This window comes from Eretmochelys imbricata, chromosome 10 (assembly GCF_965152235.1).
Source record: "Eretmochelys imbricata isolate rEreImb1 chromosome 10, rEreImb1.hap1, whole genome shotgun sequence".
Taxonomy (NCBI): Eukaryota; Metazoa; Chordata; order Testudines; family Cheloniidae; genus Eretmochelys; species Eretmochelys imbricata.
In genome coordinates this window covers 47,589,796-47,608,545 of record NC_135581.1, presented here as the reverse complement: position 1 = coordinate 47,608,545, position 18,750 = coordinate 47,589,796, and the positions used below count along the sequence as shown (strand labels likewise).

Genomic DNA, 18,750 nt, shown 5'->3' with positions numbered 1-18,750 from the left:
CCTTAAAAAAGACACCCAGGAGTGAGCATCCAGGACTTGCATTGTAATCAGGTTTAAAAAAATAAAAATAAATCAATCTTTAAAACCCACTCAGAATGTCTCTCAGCTAAGAAGCGAGCTCCTAACCGGTGACACTATCTCACTCCACCTTGATTCAGCAAAGTTAACAAGTGAAGCCAAAAGTTTAAATAAAACAAACAAAAACCTCAAGGCAGCAGCTCCTTACAAAGGTAAGTTCATAACATTTTTAAAATGTTTTCATTCAAAACAAAATCAGTCCTGTAACTATGGAAGTCATAATCCCAATGTTCTGTTTAATCTCTGTAGCCCTTCATGATTAAAAAGGGCAGAGTATTAAAGCAAGAAGCTATATTTAATGAATAAAGTATGTGTAAAGAAGGAGGGAGAAGCAAAAGTTGGTTGAGTGATGGGGAGCACTGCAATGAAGATGTAGATGGTAGTTCTTAGAGCAGCTTCCCTCATAGTTAGCTTTTCTCCCTTTAGCGGCAGAAAGTGAAGGTCCCCATCCCTCCCTCCCCTCAAAAAAGCCACATTGAACCAAAGAACCCCTTCCCCATAAAAAAACAAAACAAAACACATGGTTATTCTGCAAAGCAGATCAGATACAGATCAGCCAGTCTTGGTTGAAAGTGGAAAGGTTTACAAGATTAGCAATGGAAAACAGAGCCAGTTACTGCCCTTGTCCCAGCCAATCAGTGCTGTACATTCTGAAGTGTTCTTAAAAAGCACCCATAAGCAAGCCCACGCAAGCTGCTCTGGAAGCAATGAGGCAGCTAACGTGAGTGGGCTTAGTCTGTCTCTTGTAAAGCTTCCAGCTCCACAGAAAATGCACTTTCAAAATCCCCCATAGAATATTAAACTAAAAAGGAATATTAAAAAAATTAAGAAGCTGTGTGTGTTGGCGGACAGGGGGAGATGTATAAGGACCAAATTCAGGACCAGTTTAGATCTTGTGCAAGATCAAACCATTGCCAAGGGGATTGCATAGAGTGCAGGAAATCACAAAATTTGACTAAGAGACAGATCCTGCTCCACGGAAAGCCATGACTCCCTTGGCAGCAGAATCAAGCCCCACACGTCCAATTGCACCTCAGTTTCAAGGATGTTGTATCTCCAGCAGTCACCAGCTAGACCCAGGGGGGATTGCTCATAGGGTGCATTTTTAACAGAAACCCACACAAACTGTCAGTCAAGGGAGCATAAGAGCAGAAATACATTCCATCTGAAAACCGAGGGATGAGCATGGCTGGGAGGTTGTGTAAAGAGAGATGAAAAGAAAAGGTGCCTAGTGGAAAAACAGAGGGACACCACTTCCCTGCTCCTATTCCTGAGCTACATGTGCTTGGTGTGGTGCCCTCTATAGGCTACTGGGGTTGTGCACGTGGAGGGCCTGTCCCCTTTGAACACTGAAGGTGGCCTCCATGGGAGAGCCCAGCCTCCAGGAAGGAGACTGCTCTCCCCGGTGGGGGATATCTGTGCCAGTAAGGAACGATGGGAGGTTATGGACTAGGGGAGAATGGTCAGCCTGAGGGAAATATTGCTTTGAATAGATGCAATTTTCCTCTCTCACTGAACCAAGCCCAGTGATCTTCCATGTGAAATTTATCTTCTGGACTTCGCACTACAGGCTCAAGGCACAGCAGTGCTTTGGTGTCCATTCAGAAGGTGCAGAGTGAGTGGCAGAGGAGGAAGGAATTAACTCATTTAGTTATGTGGCATTTCTCTCCATCGACACCTGGGTGCATTTAGTCCATTGATAGAGATGGGACCATGGTGTGGAAGACAATAAACAAGCCCTAGAGCTTTTTACTCTTACTGAGTTGGAGCCACTAGTGCTGCGAGCCACCAGCAATGGCCAAGGTTCACTTTCATTCATCCACTTTCAGCCAGCCTTTCTTGTAGTCCTGCAGGATCTCCAGGTAGTACTGCCACTCGGGCTCGCTGTCATACTTCACCTCATACACGGTCTTGAGGGGGTCCTTGTGACGCTTGTGGATCCTCAGCACCACTCCCTGGTACCAGGCCTCTGTCTTGTCATTCTCCTCATACAGATGTCTGATCCGCTTGCCCACCAGTTCCGGGTACCTGGTTGGGGAGGTCGGACTCTCTGCATCGTGCCTGAAGGTCTTGGTGAGGAGGGAGCAGCCTCGCCTTGAAGCTGGACCCCTCCCCCTCATCCCCCTAGTGTCATGGCGAGGAGTCCTCTGTGCTCCCTGAAGGACCCTCTGGAATTTGATCCGGACCATTGAGTTCCGGAGGTGCAGAACCCTTGAGGTACTCCTGGTCTTCCTGGATGACTTACTGGTCAGCTTCAGCTGAAGGGTCCTACAAGGCTTGTGGGTTTGGAGAAGTTGCCTCTTGGCACCAGAGGGCAGTGGGAGTCTATTTGGTTTTGAATCCAGGGAGCTGGGAACAACTTGGGAAGATGATCTCTCATCCTTGAGCAAACTATCCCCTCCATCAGGAGGGGTGCAGTTTCCCTGAGGCTTCTCGTCAAGCGGCTGGGTTTTCTCTGGTCCCAGTGCAGCAGCCACCTCCTGGAAAGAAGACGCCTGCTTAGACGAGATCAGAAACTTTCCTTTGCTGTGCTTTCCCTTGAACAAGTTGGCCAATGTTCCAGCTCTTGCACCCATCAGGCCTCCAGTTGCTTTCTTCTTCACATAATCCACTGCTACTGCTTTGCCTTCATCTGTCAGAGTCCCTGCACCAGGTTCACCTAGGTGAGGAAGAGAGAACACGGTCAGTTAAGTTAGCGCCTTCACCTGCTTAAAATAAAGCCCTCATTGCACTGTGTGGACCGACATCTGTAAGAACTGAAGCCATAGGCACACCATATAATTTCAACCCTAGTCACTAGCCAAAATGCAATGGGCTCCATTTCCTCCTTCTTTAGGGCTTACTTCCAGTGACCTGAAAGGGAGCCTGGTAAAAAGGTCCCTTCAGATCCAGCACCTGTAGAGATGGACCACTCCCTGCTGTATTCCTCTGACAGCAGTGCCTAGGAGAATTCCATTACGCTTATGAGGGAGAAGAGAGTATACCGTGGCACTGTGGTTACCCACCAGCCTATGACTAGGATGAGGAATTTGAACCTATGCCATTAGCTACCAGTGGAGGCTCTGCCATGGGTTTTAAATGGCTGTCATGGAAGTGCTACCTCCAGATTATAGTGTTTCTGGCAATGATGTTCTACTGTCAAAAAACTGGGTTTCATTAGCTCCTGCCCACGCCCCACCCTCACGATTTAAACAAGATCAGCTTATTCTACAACTCTCCAGTTGCTCTGAGTCAATTACCATCAAGTTAAAAGAACAGGGTAACCTTCAGAGCTTGGATAGGAGGCCACTTCTGCACTGCTTCTCCTTGTTCTAGCCCCTGCTTTTGCCTAGAGCATGAGGAAATGGAAGCCATCATGTACTGATGAGATCTGATCTAGAATATCACAGAAATGTAGGGCTGGAAGGGACCTCAAGGGTCCATTTGCCCACACTGAAACAGGAGTAAGTATACCTTGACCATCCCCGTTTGTCTAAACTGTTCTTAAAAACTTCTAGTGCTGGGGATTCCATTGGTAACCTCGTCCAGTGCTTGATGGTCTTGTGGTTAGAAAGATTTCCCCACACAATCCAAACTAAATTTCTCTTGTTGTAAACTAAACTGATTACTTCTTGTCCAGCTATGGAAAACAATTGATCACCATCCTCTTTAAAACATACTTAGCAGATCTCCCCCAGCCTTCTCTTCTCTAGACTAAACATGCCCCCATCTTTCAGCCTTTCCTCATAGGTAGGGCCCTTCATTTTCAGGTTTTATTTTATTTAATTTTTCCATGAATTTATCGGTGTTTATTGCTACAACAACAAAAACAGGTGAAAATTGGTGGAAAAAACTATTAATAATTTTTCTGGATAAGTATCAGGTTTTATTTTGGTGGACAGAAGGATGGGGGTGAGGGGGAAGTATTCAGTAGATTAATGCTTTGATGAATGGAATTCAATGTGGTTTGCTGCAGAACTAAAAACAGAACTTAATACACAATGCCACCTCTGATTTTAAGAAAACAGTATCTCTCTAATCTCCAAATAAAACTTTTAATTTGAACAAACAGTTTACTGTTGCAGACTTAGAACTGTTAGCCTATAAATATTTACATGTAATAATTGGGCCACACCATTTGCAGCGCATACACTCAACTTCATCCTTTTCTCCTGTTTTTGTTTTTTTTAAACTTTTGAATATTTCCTTGTGTTCTGAAACACATACGGATACAGGTTTTTGTTTCCTTCCCATTTGAGTGTGTCAGATCTTTAAACTTATCTGCTAACAGCTTGAAATGTGTACGTGGTGAGAGTGAGATTCATCAGTACGTTCAGATGCGCACACGCTTCAGAGCTTGCACGTGTGCGTGTTTGTTTATTGGGTGTCTCTTCTAAACGAATACATAGCCTTGCATCAACAGGCAGCTTTGCATATACGCACACACACACACACAGAATAATGTATTATCGTACATATATCTCATGCAATGTCTTGTATTTTCCTAATAAAACAAGTACTTTTTTTATATATTTGAATGCTACAAAAGTAGGGTGAAAATTGGAAAAAACAAACAAACGCTTTTTATAAAATCCAAGATTTTTTCAGTAAAAATCAGTTTAAACTGAAAACGAAGGGGCTTACTCATAGGCTACGTTTTCTAAACGTCATAAATTTTTGTTGCTCTCCTCTGGAGTCTCTCCAATTTGTTCACATCTTTCTCAAAGTGCAGTGCTCCAGACGGGAGCTGAGGCCTCACCACTGCTGAGTAAAGTGGAACAATTACCTCTTGTGTCTTACATAGAACACTCTTAATTCATCCTAGAATCACAATTGCATTTTTCACTGCAGCATCACACTGTTGACTCATTCAATTTGAGATACACTATAACCCCCAGATCCTTTTCAGCAGCACTACTGCCTAGACAGTTATTCCCCGTTTTGTATTTGTTATTTTATTTTTCCTTCTTAAGTCTAGTACTTTGCACTTGTCTTCATTGCATTTCATCCTGTTGATTTCAGACCAAATTCATCAATTTGTCAAGACCTTTCTGAATTCTAATCCTGTCCTCCAAAGTGCTAGCAACCCCTCCCAGCATAGTGTCATCCACAAATTTTGTAAGTGGAGCCTCCACTCCATCAGTTATGTTGCAAATGAAAATATTGAGTAGTACTAGACCCAAGACATACCCTTTAAATACCTCACTAGGTGCATCCTCCCAGTTGAACAATGAACCATTGAGAATTATTCTTGGAGTAGGGGCTTTTACCCCTATGCAATTTAAAAACAGAATTAGCAAAGATAGTCAATGTTCTCTTAGTAAGTGTTCAAAACTACGTTGTACCTAATGACCAAATAGTGTCCAATTATTTGGGGTGGGATTTTCCAAAGAGTCTAAAGGATTTGGGCACCTAACTCCCTTCAGCTCCTTTGAGAGCGATTTGTTCTGGATGGGATTTTCAAGGCATATTGGGAGGAGGAATAGGCAGGAATAATTTTTCAAGAATTATTCCAGTTTTGCCAACACACTCTAGGCCAGCCATTCCCTCTCTTGTCTCCTCCAGACAGACTGTTACATACACATGGGCAGATGGTAATCTGTTGTCCAGTATTGTGATGGAAGGCCAGTAGCTCAGACACCAGTGCCACTTCACCTGTGTGCCCCATAAATAACTGGGGGGTTCTCCCCAACAGCACGGTTTCAACTGTTTTTAATATATTAAAAACACACACAAAGAACAAATACCTACTTGGAGGCATGCTGGCCAGCTTGTGAACTTGGACCTGTAAGAAATAAAGTTATTGGTAATCATCTGAAGCGCAGCAAAGATGACACTATTCAAAGGCTACTTGGAAGGGGCAGTTGGAACTAGTTACGGTAGGATCACAGTCTCTACTTTGAAACAAAGAGAGACTTATGCTTGGTTTTTTCAGGGTACAAACTGATCCCCTGGGGAAATCAGAGTAATCTCTTTTCCCCTAATCACTTAGAGCTCTGCACAACCTATTGCTAAGGTTGCAGAGGGATTTCACCAGGCCAGAGGAGCTGGGACTTCCTAGCAAAATCTTGGTTGATTTGCATTGTGACTGATATGGAATTGAGGGTTTGATTCCACAAGGGACAGGGCACCTCCAAACCAAAAGCACTCAGCACCTTCCAGGGCCAGGCTCTAAATCATGGTGATTCCATTGAGAATAAAATGGGAATTGTAATCTCATTGTGCCAGGGGCCTGGTTTAATATACCTTCTGTGTGGGTCACTCCAAAAAAATTGCAAGAGGTACTTCCCTTGCAGAAACACAGGCTGGGTCTGGGTGCACATGCTGGGAACACACCATCTTTCTGGTAATTAAGGCTTTCAGTGGAAATAAGTCCAGTTAGCTCTGCACAGAATCCCATCTACATGTTCCATATAGGGATCAGACCCTTTGTTTCTGGTCAAAGTTGGCCAACTGGCTCTGCCTACACAAGACAAAGCAAACCAAAGTTCCCAAAGAAGTGTCAGCAAGGGTTGACCTGAATAACACACTCAGTAACTTTTCCATTGACTTTTTCCATGGGGGGAATGGGAAGGACAGACCTCAACACCTCATCCCAACACTAGAGCCTCTAATGATGCAGTGCTCCTCCAGTTACTGCCTTGCGACATCATAGGGGCAAGCGCAAACCTTCTGTTGGAGATTTATCTTTAACACTCGAAAAGAGATGCTAATGCCAGTGAAGACACCTTCAAAGACACCTAAATGTACAGAATAGAGGGAGAACAGCAAAGACCTCCATCCCTCTCATAATGGAACCTAGAGATGACCAAAGCCCCTATTCAGCAAAGCACATTGATGGACTATACATGCTTCACATTAAACATGTGTTTAATTGCTTTGCTGAACAGGGCCCTAATGACTAGAAAGACATTTTAACTGCCACAAAAGCAGGTGATTATACAGTCACAGCAGTTAGAGGTCAAGATTTTTTAGGCTCCTTTGCCCTGTTTTTTATTCCAAATCTCTGCTGTTACAGGTTCATATGTGGACAGTTAGTAGCTTGGAGCATCTATTTAAAGGGCTGGTTTTGGGTGCCATTCACAGCCAGAGTATGCAAAAGAAATGCAGCCACTGAGAATTCAGCTGGAGCAGGTATCCCTCCCACAGGGACAGAATACATCCCTTTAAAATTAAGGGACATCCCAAGAATGTAACCATCTGCTTAAGATAAAAAAAATACAGTAAGGGAACACAGCCATCTACAGCGCATAGGCAGATCAGGACAATATATCTCACTTGTACAGTCTGCTAAGGTAAAATTGGAGCAGTTTGCTACTTCCCTATGCCCTGAACTGTGACCAGCTGTCCCTCTCCAGATCACAGCAAGTCTCTGTCATCACAACACAGGGCGCATATCCAAGCAGTGATAGAAGATGCTGAAGAAAACCAAAAAGTGCTGTGAGCATACATTGCCCAACTTGGCCCACTCTACCCCATGCTAAATAACTGCTTGGACCCAAAAGGTAAAGCTACTTTGTTTGCATTAGAACAAACAAACATTCTGCTTCGGGTGCTGTTTGGTTTTAAAATTCAGTTAGTTTCTTAGCCTGGAGCGAGTGCTGACTGAAATACAGCAGACTATTCCCTGCATGATCTGCACTGGGGAAAAGGGGCTTCTGAACTGAATGCCAAGCAGTGCCTTGACCTAGAATTCTCACACCTGCTCTGCAGCTCTGATCTATCTATTTGCTGTCTGAAAGACTACCCATCACCATGGTATCTGGTAGCAGTGAGCAAGAACATGAATGACTGGTTAGACTGATAGAGCTCAGGGGCAGGGTACCTTGTTTCATGGGGTAGGGACAGAAGAGTGTTAAATGCCAGAGGTAGGATTAAGGGCACTCCAAGCTACACACATTTACCCGCTGTGACACTAAGCACCCCTGTATTCACACCCTGCACACTGTTGTCATAATCTTTGTACAAAATATGCCTTGTGAGGTATTATTTGAAAACTAACACACTGATCATTAGTATCCTTGTGCAATATGTGGTGTGTATTAAGAGTGAAATTATGACTCAAGTGTATGTAAACCAGTTATGCCAGGAAGAGTCGGTAAACAGGTCTGCCCTAGACAAAAGGAATGTGTTTTCCCCACCTGGGAGTTACTTCTCAAGTACTTTGGAAGTCAATGAGAATGTATTTATGCATCACAGAACCAGACCAATCAAGCTAACAAGAGGTGGAGGCAAATCTCACACTAACAGGTGAGGGAGAAGACGTCTACACCCAGCAGGAGACAGACACTTGGTTGGGTTTTACTTTTCAAAGAATACATTGCAAAGCTTTACTGGTCTATAAAGACAGGTTGGGGGGCACTGAACCTCAAGTGATAAGCAATTGAATCAAGCAATTGTTTACAATATTACTGTGTTATAACATATCAAGCTAGGTCTCTTCTGAAAACTAAGGACACATGGTGACCAATATCATTATGAATTGTAAAAAGAACGAGGAGTACTTGTGGCACCTTAGAGACTAACAAATTTATTTGAGCATTCGCTTTCATGGGCTAAAACCCATGTCATCGGTATGTATTAACACTACATAGGGAATCATGGATGCTCATTGATATTAGGCTGTACAGTCTGCCCAGACAGGAGGGAATGTCACAGCCAGCTATTTGTCTCCAAAGAGATTAAGCAAGGTGTGACTAAAAATAATGGAAGCCCCATTTATATAGAAACCAGCTATGGGGTGGGAAGCTCACAGGAAGGGGAAATAGCAGGAGGTCTTTCTGTCCCTTGAAACAAAAAGTCATTGGAACTTTGGAAGATATAAGCAAAGACTTGAAGCCATCTTTGGCATCCACTGCTAGACAGACAAGGGAACAGACCCCTTGCAAGCTGAGAAGGATGGGTCCTTCAACCAAAGGGGAGGTTGAAATCTCTAGAACTGAATGTAGGACAGAAACTTGCTTATGCAAAGATCTTTCACCTAAGATGACAAGGGAAGCCAGAACCTTGTACTTTTGTGGAAGGTTCTGACGGAAAGTCAACCATGAATAGGAAAAAGAATGACAGGTGAGAAACCATCTTGAACAAAGCCGGTATCTTGCTAGATTAAGTTTAGACTTTTAGATGCGTGTTTTCACTTTTGTTTTACTTGTAACCCTTTCTAGCTTTATTCTTTTTACTTGGCATCACTTATGTCCTATTGTTAATAAGTAGATTTTATTCTGACCATAAACCAGCTCTTTGATGTGTTTGAACAGAAGGGTGTACTTGCCCCCAAGTTAAGTTAATAAGTTGTTATGTGTTTGTCTTTAGAGGAACAAACGAACCATATTATTCTTCTGAACCATCCAGGAGAGGTCTGAACATTGCAGAGCACACGGTTTGGGGGAAATTTGGGATTGGGAGTGTGTTGGGATCATCTTGCTGGTTGTAACCCAGGCTGGTGGCTGTAGACTGGCTGCTGGGGTCAGAGTTGCTGAACAAGGGCCATCTAAGCACACAGACACTCAAGGTGTGACCTACATGGTGGCAGGCTGGTTGTGACTGGCCCAGGCTGGGAGCTACAAAACATTGTGAGGCATCCAGGGTTACAGGCCAAGGGTGATAACCCCTCACTGGTCTGGATTGCACCCCTGAGCCCTGATCAGACCGTCATATACTGCAGTACAGGAGAGAGTTCATAGAGCTCTGTGGCAAGGATCAGACAGCCGCAGGCTTGATATTTCTTTTTAGAGAGATTCCACTGCAAAGATCACTCCACCTTCCCATGAGGCATCTGCCACGCCCTTCAATTTCTACCGTCCTGCCAATCCTATGACATTTCTGACAGCAAAAGAGCTGTTCTCTTGAGGCATGTCACCATGTCCAGAGAAAAATCAGAGGGTAAGGCCAGGCACTCATAGGCCCTTCTGGCCAGGCTGTGTGCGCACAATTCAACATGTTATAGAATGGACTAGTTTATCCACCAAATATACCCCTGCCTGCTCTGTCCCCTTTCTGCCTTTGCCATACACCCTGATCCCCTTCCATTCTCAGCTCCCTTCCCTCCCTTGCTAGCAGGACACTGGGGCAGCTGGCTGCAACATCTTCCATGCAGGTTTGGAACCAGGCGGGAAAACTGGCTGGCTGCCTTCAATTCCTCTGGCACAACAGCCCCTGGGTAGGGTCAGGAGCAGAACCGGCAATGGAATCCTGCCTGGCATGATGCATGACATTCCAAGCAGGCCTGAGGGCAGACGTGAGGGGATGGCCACATTCACAAGCATCACAGGAGACACCCAACACTTGATCAACTGAGGTAAATCATTAGAGGGTGGGATCAGAATCTGACCCACAGCCATTCCAGACCCATCCGTCTCGTCGAGTGGCAGCATGGCATGCCCAAAGACTGTCACTAATGATAGCATGTGTCAACTACAAGGAGAATCAGACCTCATTAATATTGTTCGGCCTCCTAAAATTCCAGTTTTGGACCCTCCACCCATTTAAATGTTAAAATATGGGGCGTAGCTGGTCATGGCTGAATACTACAGAAAAGCTGTGATTGAATCATAGAATCATAGAATATCAGGGTTGGAAGGGACTCAGGAGGTCATCTAGTCCAACCCCCTGCTCAAAGTAGGACCAATCCCCAATTAAATCATCCCAACCAGGGCTTTGTCAAGCCTGACCTTAAAAACTTCTAAGGAAGGAGATTCTACCACCTCCCTAGGTAACGCATTCCAGTGTTTCACCACCCTCCTAGTGGAAAAGTTTTTTCCTAATATCCAACCTAAACTTCCCCCACTGCAACTTGAGACCATTACTCCTTGTCCTGTCCTCTTCTACCACTCAGAATAGTCTAGAACCATCCTCTCTGGAACCACCTCTCAGGTAGTTGAAAGCAGCTATCAAATCCCCCCTCATTCTTCTCTTCTGCAGACTAAACAATCCCAGTGCCCTCAGTCTCTCCTCATAAGTCATGTGTTCCAGACCCCTAATCATTTTTGTTGCCCTTCGCTGGACTCTCTCCAATTTATCCACATCCTTCTTGTAGTGTGGGGCCCAAAACTGGACACAGTACTCCAGATGAGGCCTCACCAATGTCGAATAGAGGGGGACGATCACGTCCCTCAATCTGCTCGCTATGCCCCTACTTATACATTCCAAAATGCCATTGGCCTTCTTGGCAACAAGGGCACACTGCTGACTCATATCCAGCTTCTCGTCCACTGTCACCCCAGGTCCTTTTCCGCAGAACTGCTGCCTAGCCATTCGGTCCCTAGTCTGTAGCGGTGCATTGGGTTCTTCCGTCCTAAGTGCAGGACCCTGCACTTATCCTTATTGAACCTCATCAGATTTCTTTTGGCCCAATCCTCCAATTTGTCTAGGTCTCTCTGTATCCTATTCCTGCCCTCCAGTGTATCTACCACTCCTCCTAGTTTAGTATCATCCGCAAATTTGCTGAGAGTGCAATCCACACCATCCTCCAGATCATTTATGAAGATATTGAACAAAACCGGCCCCAGGACCGACCCCTGGGGCACTCCACTTGACACCGGCTGCCAGCTAGACATGGAGCCATTGGTCACTACCCGTTGAGCCCGACAATCTAGCCAACTTTCTACCCACCTTATAGTGCATTCATCCAGCCCATACTTCTTTAACTTGCTGACAAGAATACTGTGGGAGACCATGTCAAAAGCTTTGCTAAAGTCAAGAAACAATACATCCACTGCTTTCCCTTCATCCACAGAACCAGTAATCTCATCATAGAAGGCGATTAGATTAGGCAGGCATGACCTTCCCTTGGTGAATCCATGCTGACTGTTCCTGATCACTTTCCTCTCATGTAAGTGCTTCAGGATTGATTCTTTGAGGACCTGCTCCATGATTTTTCTGGGGACTGAGGTGAGGCTGACTGGCCTGTAGTTCCCAGGATCCTCCTTCTTCCCTTTTTTAAAGATTGGCACTACATTAGCCTTTTTCCAGTCATCTGGGACTTCCCCCATTCACCACAAGTTTTCAAAGATAACGGCCAATGGCTCTGCAATCACAGCCGCCAATTCCTTTAGCACTCTCGGATGCAACTCGTCCGGTCCCATTGCCTCCCACACAATTTAAATTTAAAAGGTTTAAGAGGGAACTCTAGTTCCCAGGATCCTCCTTCTTCCCTTTTTTAAAGATTGGCACTACATTAGCCTTTTTCCAGTCATCTGGGACTTCCCTCGTTTGCCACGAGTTTTCAAAGATAACGGCCAATGGCTCTGCAATCACAGCTGCCAATTCCTTTAGCACTCTCGGATGTAACTCGTCCGGCCCCATTGCCTCCCACACAATTTAAATTTTAAAAGGTTTAAGAGGGAACTCTAGTTCCCAGGATCCTCCTTCTTCCCTTTTTTAAAGATTGGCACTACATTAGCCTTTTTCAAGTCATCTGGGACTTCCCTCGTTCACCACGAGTTTTCAAAGATAACGGCCAATGGCTCTGCAATCACAGCCACCAATTCCTTTAGCACTCTCGGATGCAACTCGTCCGGCCCCATTGCCTCCCACACAATTTAAATTTTTAAAGGTTTAAGAGGGAACTCTAAAAAACTTCCCATTTAGAATTTTTTCAGCCTCATTCATGCTATGGTTGAAGGTGGGCTTAGATGGGGCCTTACAGAAGAAGATAAAATAGACCCGAAAAACCTGCTGAAAGTTCCCATCTGTCAATTTTTTTGGTGGCTTAAAACCTTTAAGAAATTGTATGTGTCAGATTTCCAAGAGGACTCTGCACAGCCCTAACTCAGTGCGGAAAGCTTTTGGAAATCTCACCCTCTCTCTTTTTCCTACCTCACATCATTCCCTTTTCTATCTGCCCTCCCCATCCCTTGCTATCCTTTTCTTCCACTCCCCTCTCATCTATCCTTCTCCTCTTCCTCTCCACTTACTGCTCTTTTCAATATGCTTGTAAACATTTTAATGCTTATTAACTCATGTCTCCAAAATGGACAAGACACAGGGAGTGGAAGAGGAAGGAAAAGTCTCCCCCTGCCCCCCCAGTTGCTGCCAGTGATTATCCAACTTCTGTGGTCTCCTTAAGGAACACAAAATGGTATTAAACTAGCCACTCCGTGCTTCAGAGAGCACCCAGTAGCAGAGTGCAGTGCTCGGTCTCAGATGCATTGCACATGCCACTGCATACAATGGAACACTGCAGCTCGGTACAGAACAATCGTTTCCTGACGTCACTCCAGGCAGTTATGAATTCCCGACATGAGTTTCACTTCTGCCAACAGGCGAGGCCACAAGAGCCTGGTGCCAAGACATTATGCAATGCGCCCTTGCATTAGCATCTGGGAGGCCTCTCGGACCCAGTAGCTGGATCTTTACCTAGCTGTATATGTTACTGTACTTTGCAAGCCCACACAGGGAACACTTAATCACACCTGCAAGTTGTCCACTGTAAACTGAGGTGAAGGCTTTCAAGAGTGACTAATGATTCTGGGTGCCTTTTTCTTTTTGAGTACCCACCCTGAGACCCGTTTTTCAGAAGAAGTGCCCTCTAAAGGTCAATCCCCTTTATGGCATGCCAAGGCAGGTACACAAAATGGTGACACACGAAGTCACTGGTCATTTTGGAAAGCCACTACAACATTTAGGCCAGTTTCTATAAAGAACCTTGTATCTCTCCCAGAAAGCTGCATTTCCTTATTTCTTTTCCCACAGTTCCAACTTATCCCTGTATCAACAGAAACTGGTCTCCATTCTAATCCACCTGCACCCGGATGTGTTGGCCAAGTGGGAAATTTTGCAATTCAGGAACTGCGAGATTGATAGTTTCCGGGGGAATGTATTATGTTACAAACACTGGCCAGTGACCCAACACCACTGGATGAGTCAGATGGAGGGGGAAGCAGGCTGCTTGGCAAGGAGGATGCATCAGTTGACCTTAGTCAGCTAGTTAGCAGTGATGGGAAAGGGAATGCAGAAGAGAGACAGGATCAATGTTCTTTTCAGCACATCAGATTTTCAGCTATGCAATAAAATGCCCATTACTGGACACGTACAGCTGACCCCTTTCTTGGAGAGCTACTAATATATGGAAAATGTCCCATTGGCGGAACAATCTAAGGGATGGGAAAAGGCTTACTGGAGAGTTAGCACCACTTACCAAGATAGTGTTTGATACAGTCATGCCAGTGGAGATTCAGAAGGTCTGGATAGACGTCAGGCAGCTGTTTCAGGGCGAGCAGTTTCAGCATCCTGGAAGTACAGCACTTAAGCTCTAAGTCCCTCAAAAGCTTCTCCTCAGACAGGGTGGTGGGGCGCAGCTCCACCTTGTGCTCCTGCAGCACGTGGTCCACAGATGCTCCAGAAATATTGGGGAACAGTTTCTCCTTCACCACATGAATGGGAATGAAGATGGCACCTGCTCGAACCACATGTGGAAAAGGGCACTTGCGAGTGAACATGAAGGTCTCCAACTGAGACAGCAGCTTGCTGAGGAGCACACTGACATCCTGGAAACCCAGCCAGATCTCCTTGCCTTTGGAGGGTTTCTGGGCTTCCAGGATCCGGGAACCATTCTTGGGTTTGAGGGGAGATTTTGAGCTCTCTTTCTGTTCCCCGTCCAGCTCCACCCTCCTCAGCCACTGTTTGAGGAGCTCTGGAGATGTTCCGGACACAAAATATGAAATCCTGTTGCAGAGAGACATGTGCAATGCAGTGAAATATTGGCTGGATGAAGTCTGCTGGGCAGGGGATTCACAGTTGCTGGGCAGCAAGACGTTGGTCTCTCCCAGTGCCGGGGAGGCCTCTGGGGCACTGGGGGGCAGGGACTTTGAAATGTCGGGCAGTTTCAGATAAAGGCACGTCATCTGCAAGGGTTGGATATTGGCCTGGGTGGCTGCTAGGGGGCCCTGTGTCACTGCCAGGGGGCTGTTGGCCTGGATGGGTGCTGGGGGGCCCTGCGTTGCTGCTAGGGGGCCCTGGTTGGGTGCTGGGGAACTGCTGGCCTGGGTGGCTGCCGAGGGACCCTGCGTAACTTTCAGTGGGCTGTTGGCTTCAGTGGCCTCTGGGGGGCCCTGAGTCACTGTCGGAGGGCTGTTGGCCTGGGCGGCTGCCGGGGGACCCTGCGTGGCTGTTGGGGGGCTGTTGGCCTGGGCGGCTGCCGGGGGGCTGTTGGCTTGTATTGGGGGCACTGCACGTGCCGGGATAGATTTAGAGATTTTGTATTTTTTGAACATGAAGGCTGCCGAGCTCTGGAAGTTGCTCTTGTCCCCAGAGCTATTTTCCACAGTCAAAGGCAAGGCCTGGGTCTTGGAACCCTCGAACACCCTCTGCTTTTTGAGTGGTCCCTCTTTCGCCTCTTCCTCTCCACATTCTCCTTTAGGAGTCACCTCAGTCTGTCCAGCTGGGCTCAGAGGATCATTGGCCTTCACTAGCAGTTTTTTCAAGCTGAGGTCTAGCACTACATCATCTTGAGTAAGTTCCCTGTTCCCAGTGGCAGCTGGAGCGCTGATGCTGCCGTTCCGTGGCTCACTTCTCACTGGCAGGCTGCATGACAGAATCTTTGGCTTGTAGCTCTCACAGCTTCCCTCCTGCAGTTTTGCACTGAGGTTTTCACCCATCCCCATCTCTCCTTTTAGGGCCTGGGTTGCTTCTTTCCCAATGGGCTTTTCTGATGAATCCTTGGCAGAAGGTGACTCTGAGATAGCCTTACAGTCTCCACTTGCCAGGCTGTTTCGGAAGGGAGACTCTTCCTCTTGGTGATCTTTTGAGAAGGGAATCTCTGCCGACCCTTTAGACCCTTCTATGTAGTCCCGGTATGGTGCCAGGCTAAAGACGTTGTTGATAACTGGCATAGGTGGGGAAGAGGGAGGAGAGTTCTCTGCATCTTTCAGGCTTTTCCGTCTCTCCTCAGAAGAAATGATCTGGGGTGAGGAAACAAGCCTGTCTTTGACCTTGAGGGCTTCTCCTTTTTTGTGGTGGTGGTGGTACGGAACTGGACTATCAGTAATGACAATGGGAGCTCCTAACTGAGCTTCATGAATCCCTGTGTTTCTGTGCATAGGCTCTTTCATGGATAAAGTGGACCTTCTCTCTGAGTGGGATTGTTCCTTTCTATGCAGGCTGGGTTTTTCCGTCTGACACAGGCCCAACCCATAGCCTGGCTCTCCTTTAGGTAGCGCTTCAGTGAGCCTTTCGAAGCTGTTGGGTAGCCTATCTGGAGCACCAATCGGTTGGAAAGCACTGTGCTGGCTAGCAACCTCTTTGCTTCTGGGGTTCTCCCTCACCGGTTGAGTCCCATGAGAAGTAGCTACTCTGCTATCAATGTGTCGATCATGACCGGCATCCGTATTAGCTACGGAGGCATTGTACAAAGCCATGTCAGAAGGGGCAAAAACAAAACTGGGGTTCTGCTGCAGATAGTCCACTTTGCAGCTGGAATTCTGCTGGAGCTCAGGTTCTCTAGAAGAAACTCCAGGCTTCAAAGCTGGAGAGGCCACTGGAATTGGACCAGCTGGGCTACACACATAGCTCTCCAGAGGGCTGGTGTAATAGCCTCTCGGGGAATGATGCCTCAAGTAAGTGCTACAAAAGGGCTGAGGTTCCCCACTTCCTGGAAAGTTGGTTCCTTTGTAGCCACCTGCAATTGGCAAGGTCGACAGAGTGCCATTCTGTTCCTCAGCATGAGGGGTCTCCTTATAAAGGAACATCTGCTTGTGTGAGGTCAGTGGGTAGTGAGACACCGAGTAGCAAGCTGGAGATCTATCCCGATAGGCTGCTGTTTGGGAATGGGCCAGTGGGCTGTCAGCGGAAGGCTGTAGCTTGGACCATGTATGTTGGGATAAGCTGCTCCCATGTACATCTTTGACCCTTTTCTGGTTGTTGTACACGGCAGGGTAGTTTGCTTCAAGGAAGGAGGTGCTTTGATGTGCTCTGTATTTCTCAAATGCTGTATGGTAAGGTGGAAAGCCTACAGAGGCTGCTACCATCTCTTTAGTGGGAACCCCTGTGCCTTGGTGTAACTGCAGGAACCTGGGATCAGGGTGATGGGCTCTCTTGGGTAAAGCAGTCCCACATGGCTGGTCTTTTACATGGATATGGTGCCCTGAGGATACTGGGGTTGGTACAGTCCATTCCACTTCCAGCGGCCTCTTCTGCATGCTCTCCATCTGAGTTTGTAAGGACACAGAAGCCCTGGGGTCCACATAGCAAACAGGGCTTCTATAAACTGGCTTGGGCACTGCCAAGGTAGCATAGCCTGTAGGTGCCTGAGCAACTGTTTTGTTTATGAGCGCAGGTTTTTGCACTGGGAAAGCGTGGCCCTGAGCCTGCTGCATATGATTTGCCCACTTCTCCTGAACAACCAGGTGGTCTCGGACCATGCTGTCCTTCCCTTTGTCAGCACCAGAGCTCTGTAGTCTTACCCCCAGGCTCTCAGCTTCTCGTCCATACAGCAGGCAGTTCATCAGCGCACCATCTCTCCTCAGGTGCTGGCTGACAGCATTACCTGGATATTGTATGTAAGATGCAGCTGGACTCCAGTGTGTCAGAGACTCAGTCCCATCGGGGCTTTGCAGCGGGTAAGCAAAGTAGGTTCCCTTGTAGCTGAAATGGTTTTCAGAGCCATGACTAGGCAAGGGGCTCGATTTACACAAGCCAGTGGGGAGGACACAATTTGGCTCTGTCTCCAGCCGAGGTAACTTGTTGTAGGTCACAGGGTCCAGGTCCTCTGAGTGTCGTTTCCCAGCCATTATAAGTCAGTCTCCACCTTGTGTCCTGAATGCACAATAGGGGATTCACTCCGACTTGCCTGAAAGAGAAGAAAAAGGAAGACAGTGATTTAAGCAAAAGGGGCCAAAACCAAGTCACACAGAAACTTGCCACGCAAAATTGTCTTGCCATGTTATTTTGGTAACAACTGGGGAGAACCAGGGGTGTAAAATGTAGAGAGTACATTTTAGGTTTATTTGCCTTCTACTTCGTAAACCTTTAAGGGTCACTTTTTTCATGCTTTTCTCTGCAACCATGAGGACTATAAACTGTTTAAATGAAAACTGAGATTTTCATGTAATCCCATGATTCCAAAAACTGGGGTTTTATGAGCAAACACCAAATATCATAAAACCTTTGATAAACTTGTGAGGCTTGGCAGTGTTAGGGGTTTTAATATCCACTATAGTTCTTTTATATGTTAACCACAATCCTTTTTATGTTGTGCATTTGTATGATTTAGTCTCTGTACCTATTCAACTGAAAAGTTCTCTGTAGTTAACTTGAACCTCATTGACAAAATGAAGGAAAGGCATGTACTCATAAGGAAATGCGTATGGATCTTTTAACTCCCTTGATCTAATCTAGATGTCCAAGAAGGGACCCCTGGCAATAACAAAGGATGCCTCATACTACAGAAGTGTGCTAGAAAGAACATAATTTTAAGCATCCATCATCAATTACTCTGTTAAGGCCCTACTTGAATTGCGGGATGATTGTCAAATAATTGCAGCTGCGTTGCAGACCAGACATGGAAAATCGCAGAAAAGTAATAATGGACCTCTATTAATTGCAGTGATTTGGAATAGAGTAGACCTATTTGATTAAGAAAAATTTGCTGGAACAATATAAACACTCAAGTATTATGTTATGCCTGGGAGGTGGTGGTGGTGGTGGTGGGAAGCAGGGTTGTTTTTGGATAACCAGACATTTTGCTGCAACTGACAG

General features: G+C 46.1%; 1 protein-coding gene across 1 annotated transcript; it reads right to left on the bottom strand.

Annotated features, from left to right (window-relative positions):
* Positions 1 to 478: 478 nt before the first annotated feature.
* On the bottom strand, positions 479 to 17,783 carry C10H15orf39 (chromosome 10 C15orf39 homolog). The gene is made up of 2 exons (XM_077828217.1): positions 14,195 to 17,783; positions 479 to 2,737 (listed from the first exon to the last, which is right to left on the bottom strand). The coding sequence occupies exons 1-2, from the start codon at positions 17,781 to 17,783 to the stop codon at positions 1,890 to 1,892; spliced, it is 4,437 nt and encodes a 1,478-aa protein (XP_077684343.1). The 3' UTR covers positions 479 to 1,889.
* Positions 17,784 to 18,750: the final 967 nt, after the last annotated feature.

Excerpts from the sequence above, each read along its gene's own strand:
- C10H15orf39 (XM_077828217.1), bottom strand. The coding sequence starts at position 17,783 with ATGGCTGGGAAACGACACTCAGAGGACCTGGACCCTGTGACCTACAAC. Across the intron at positions 2,738-14,194 it reads CTGTATCAAACACTATCTTG|GTGAACCTGGTGCAGGGACT; the intron begins GTAAGTGGTGCT and ends TTCCTCACCTAG.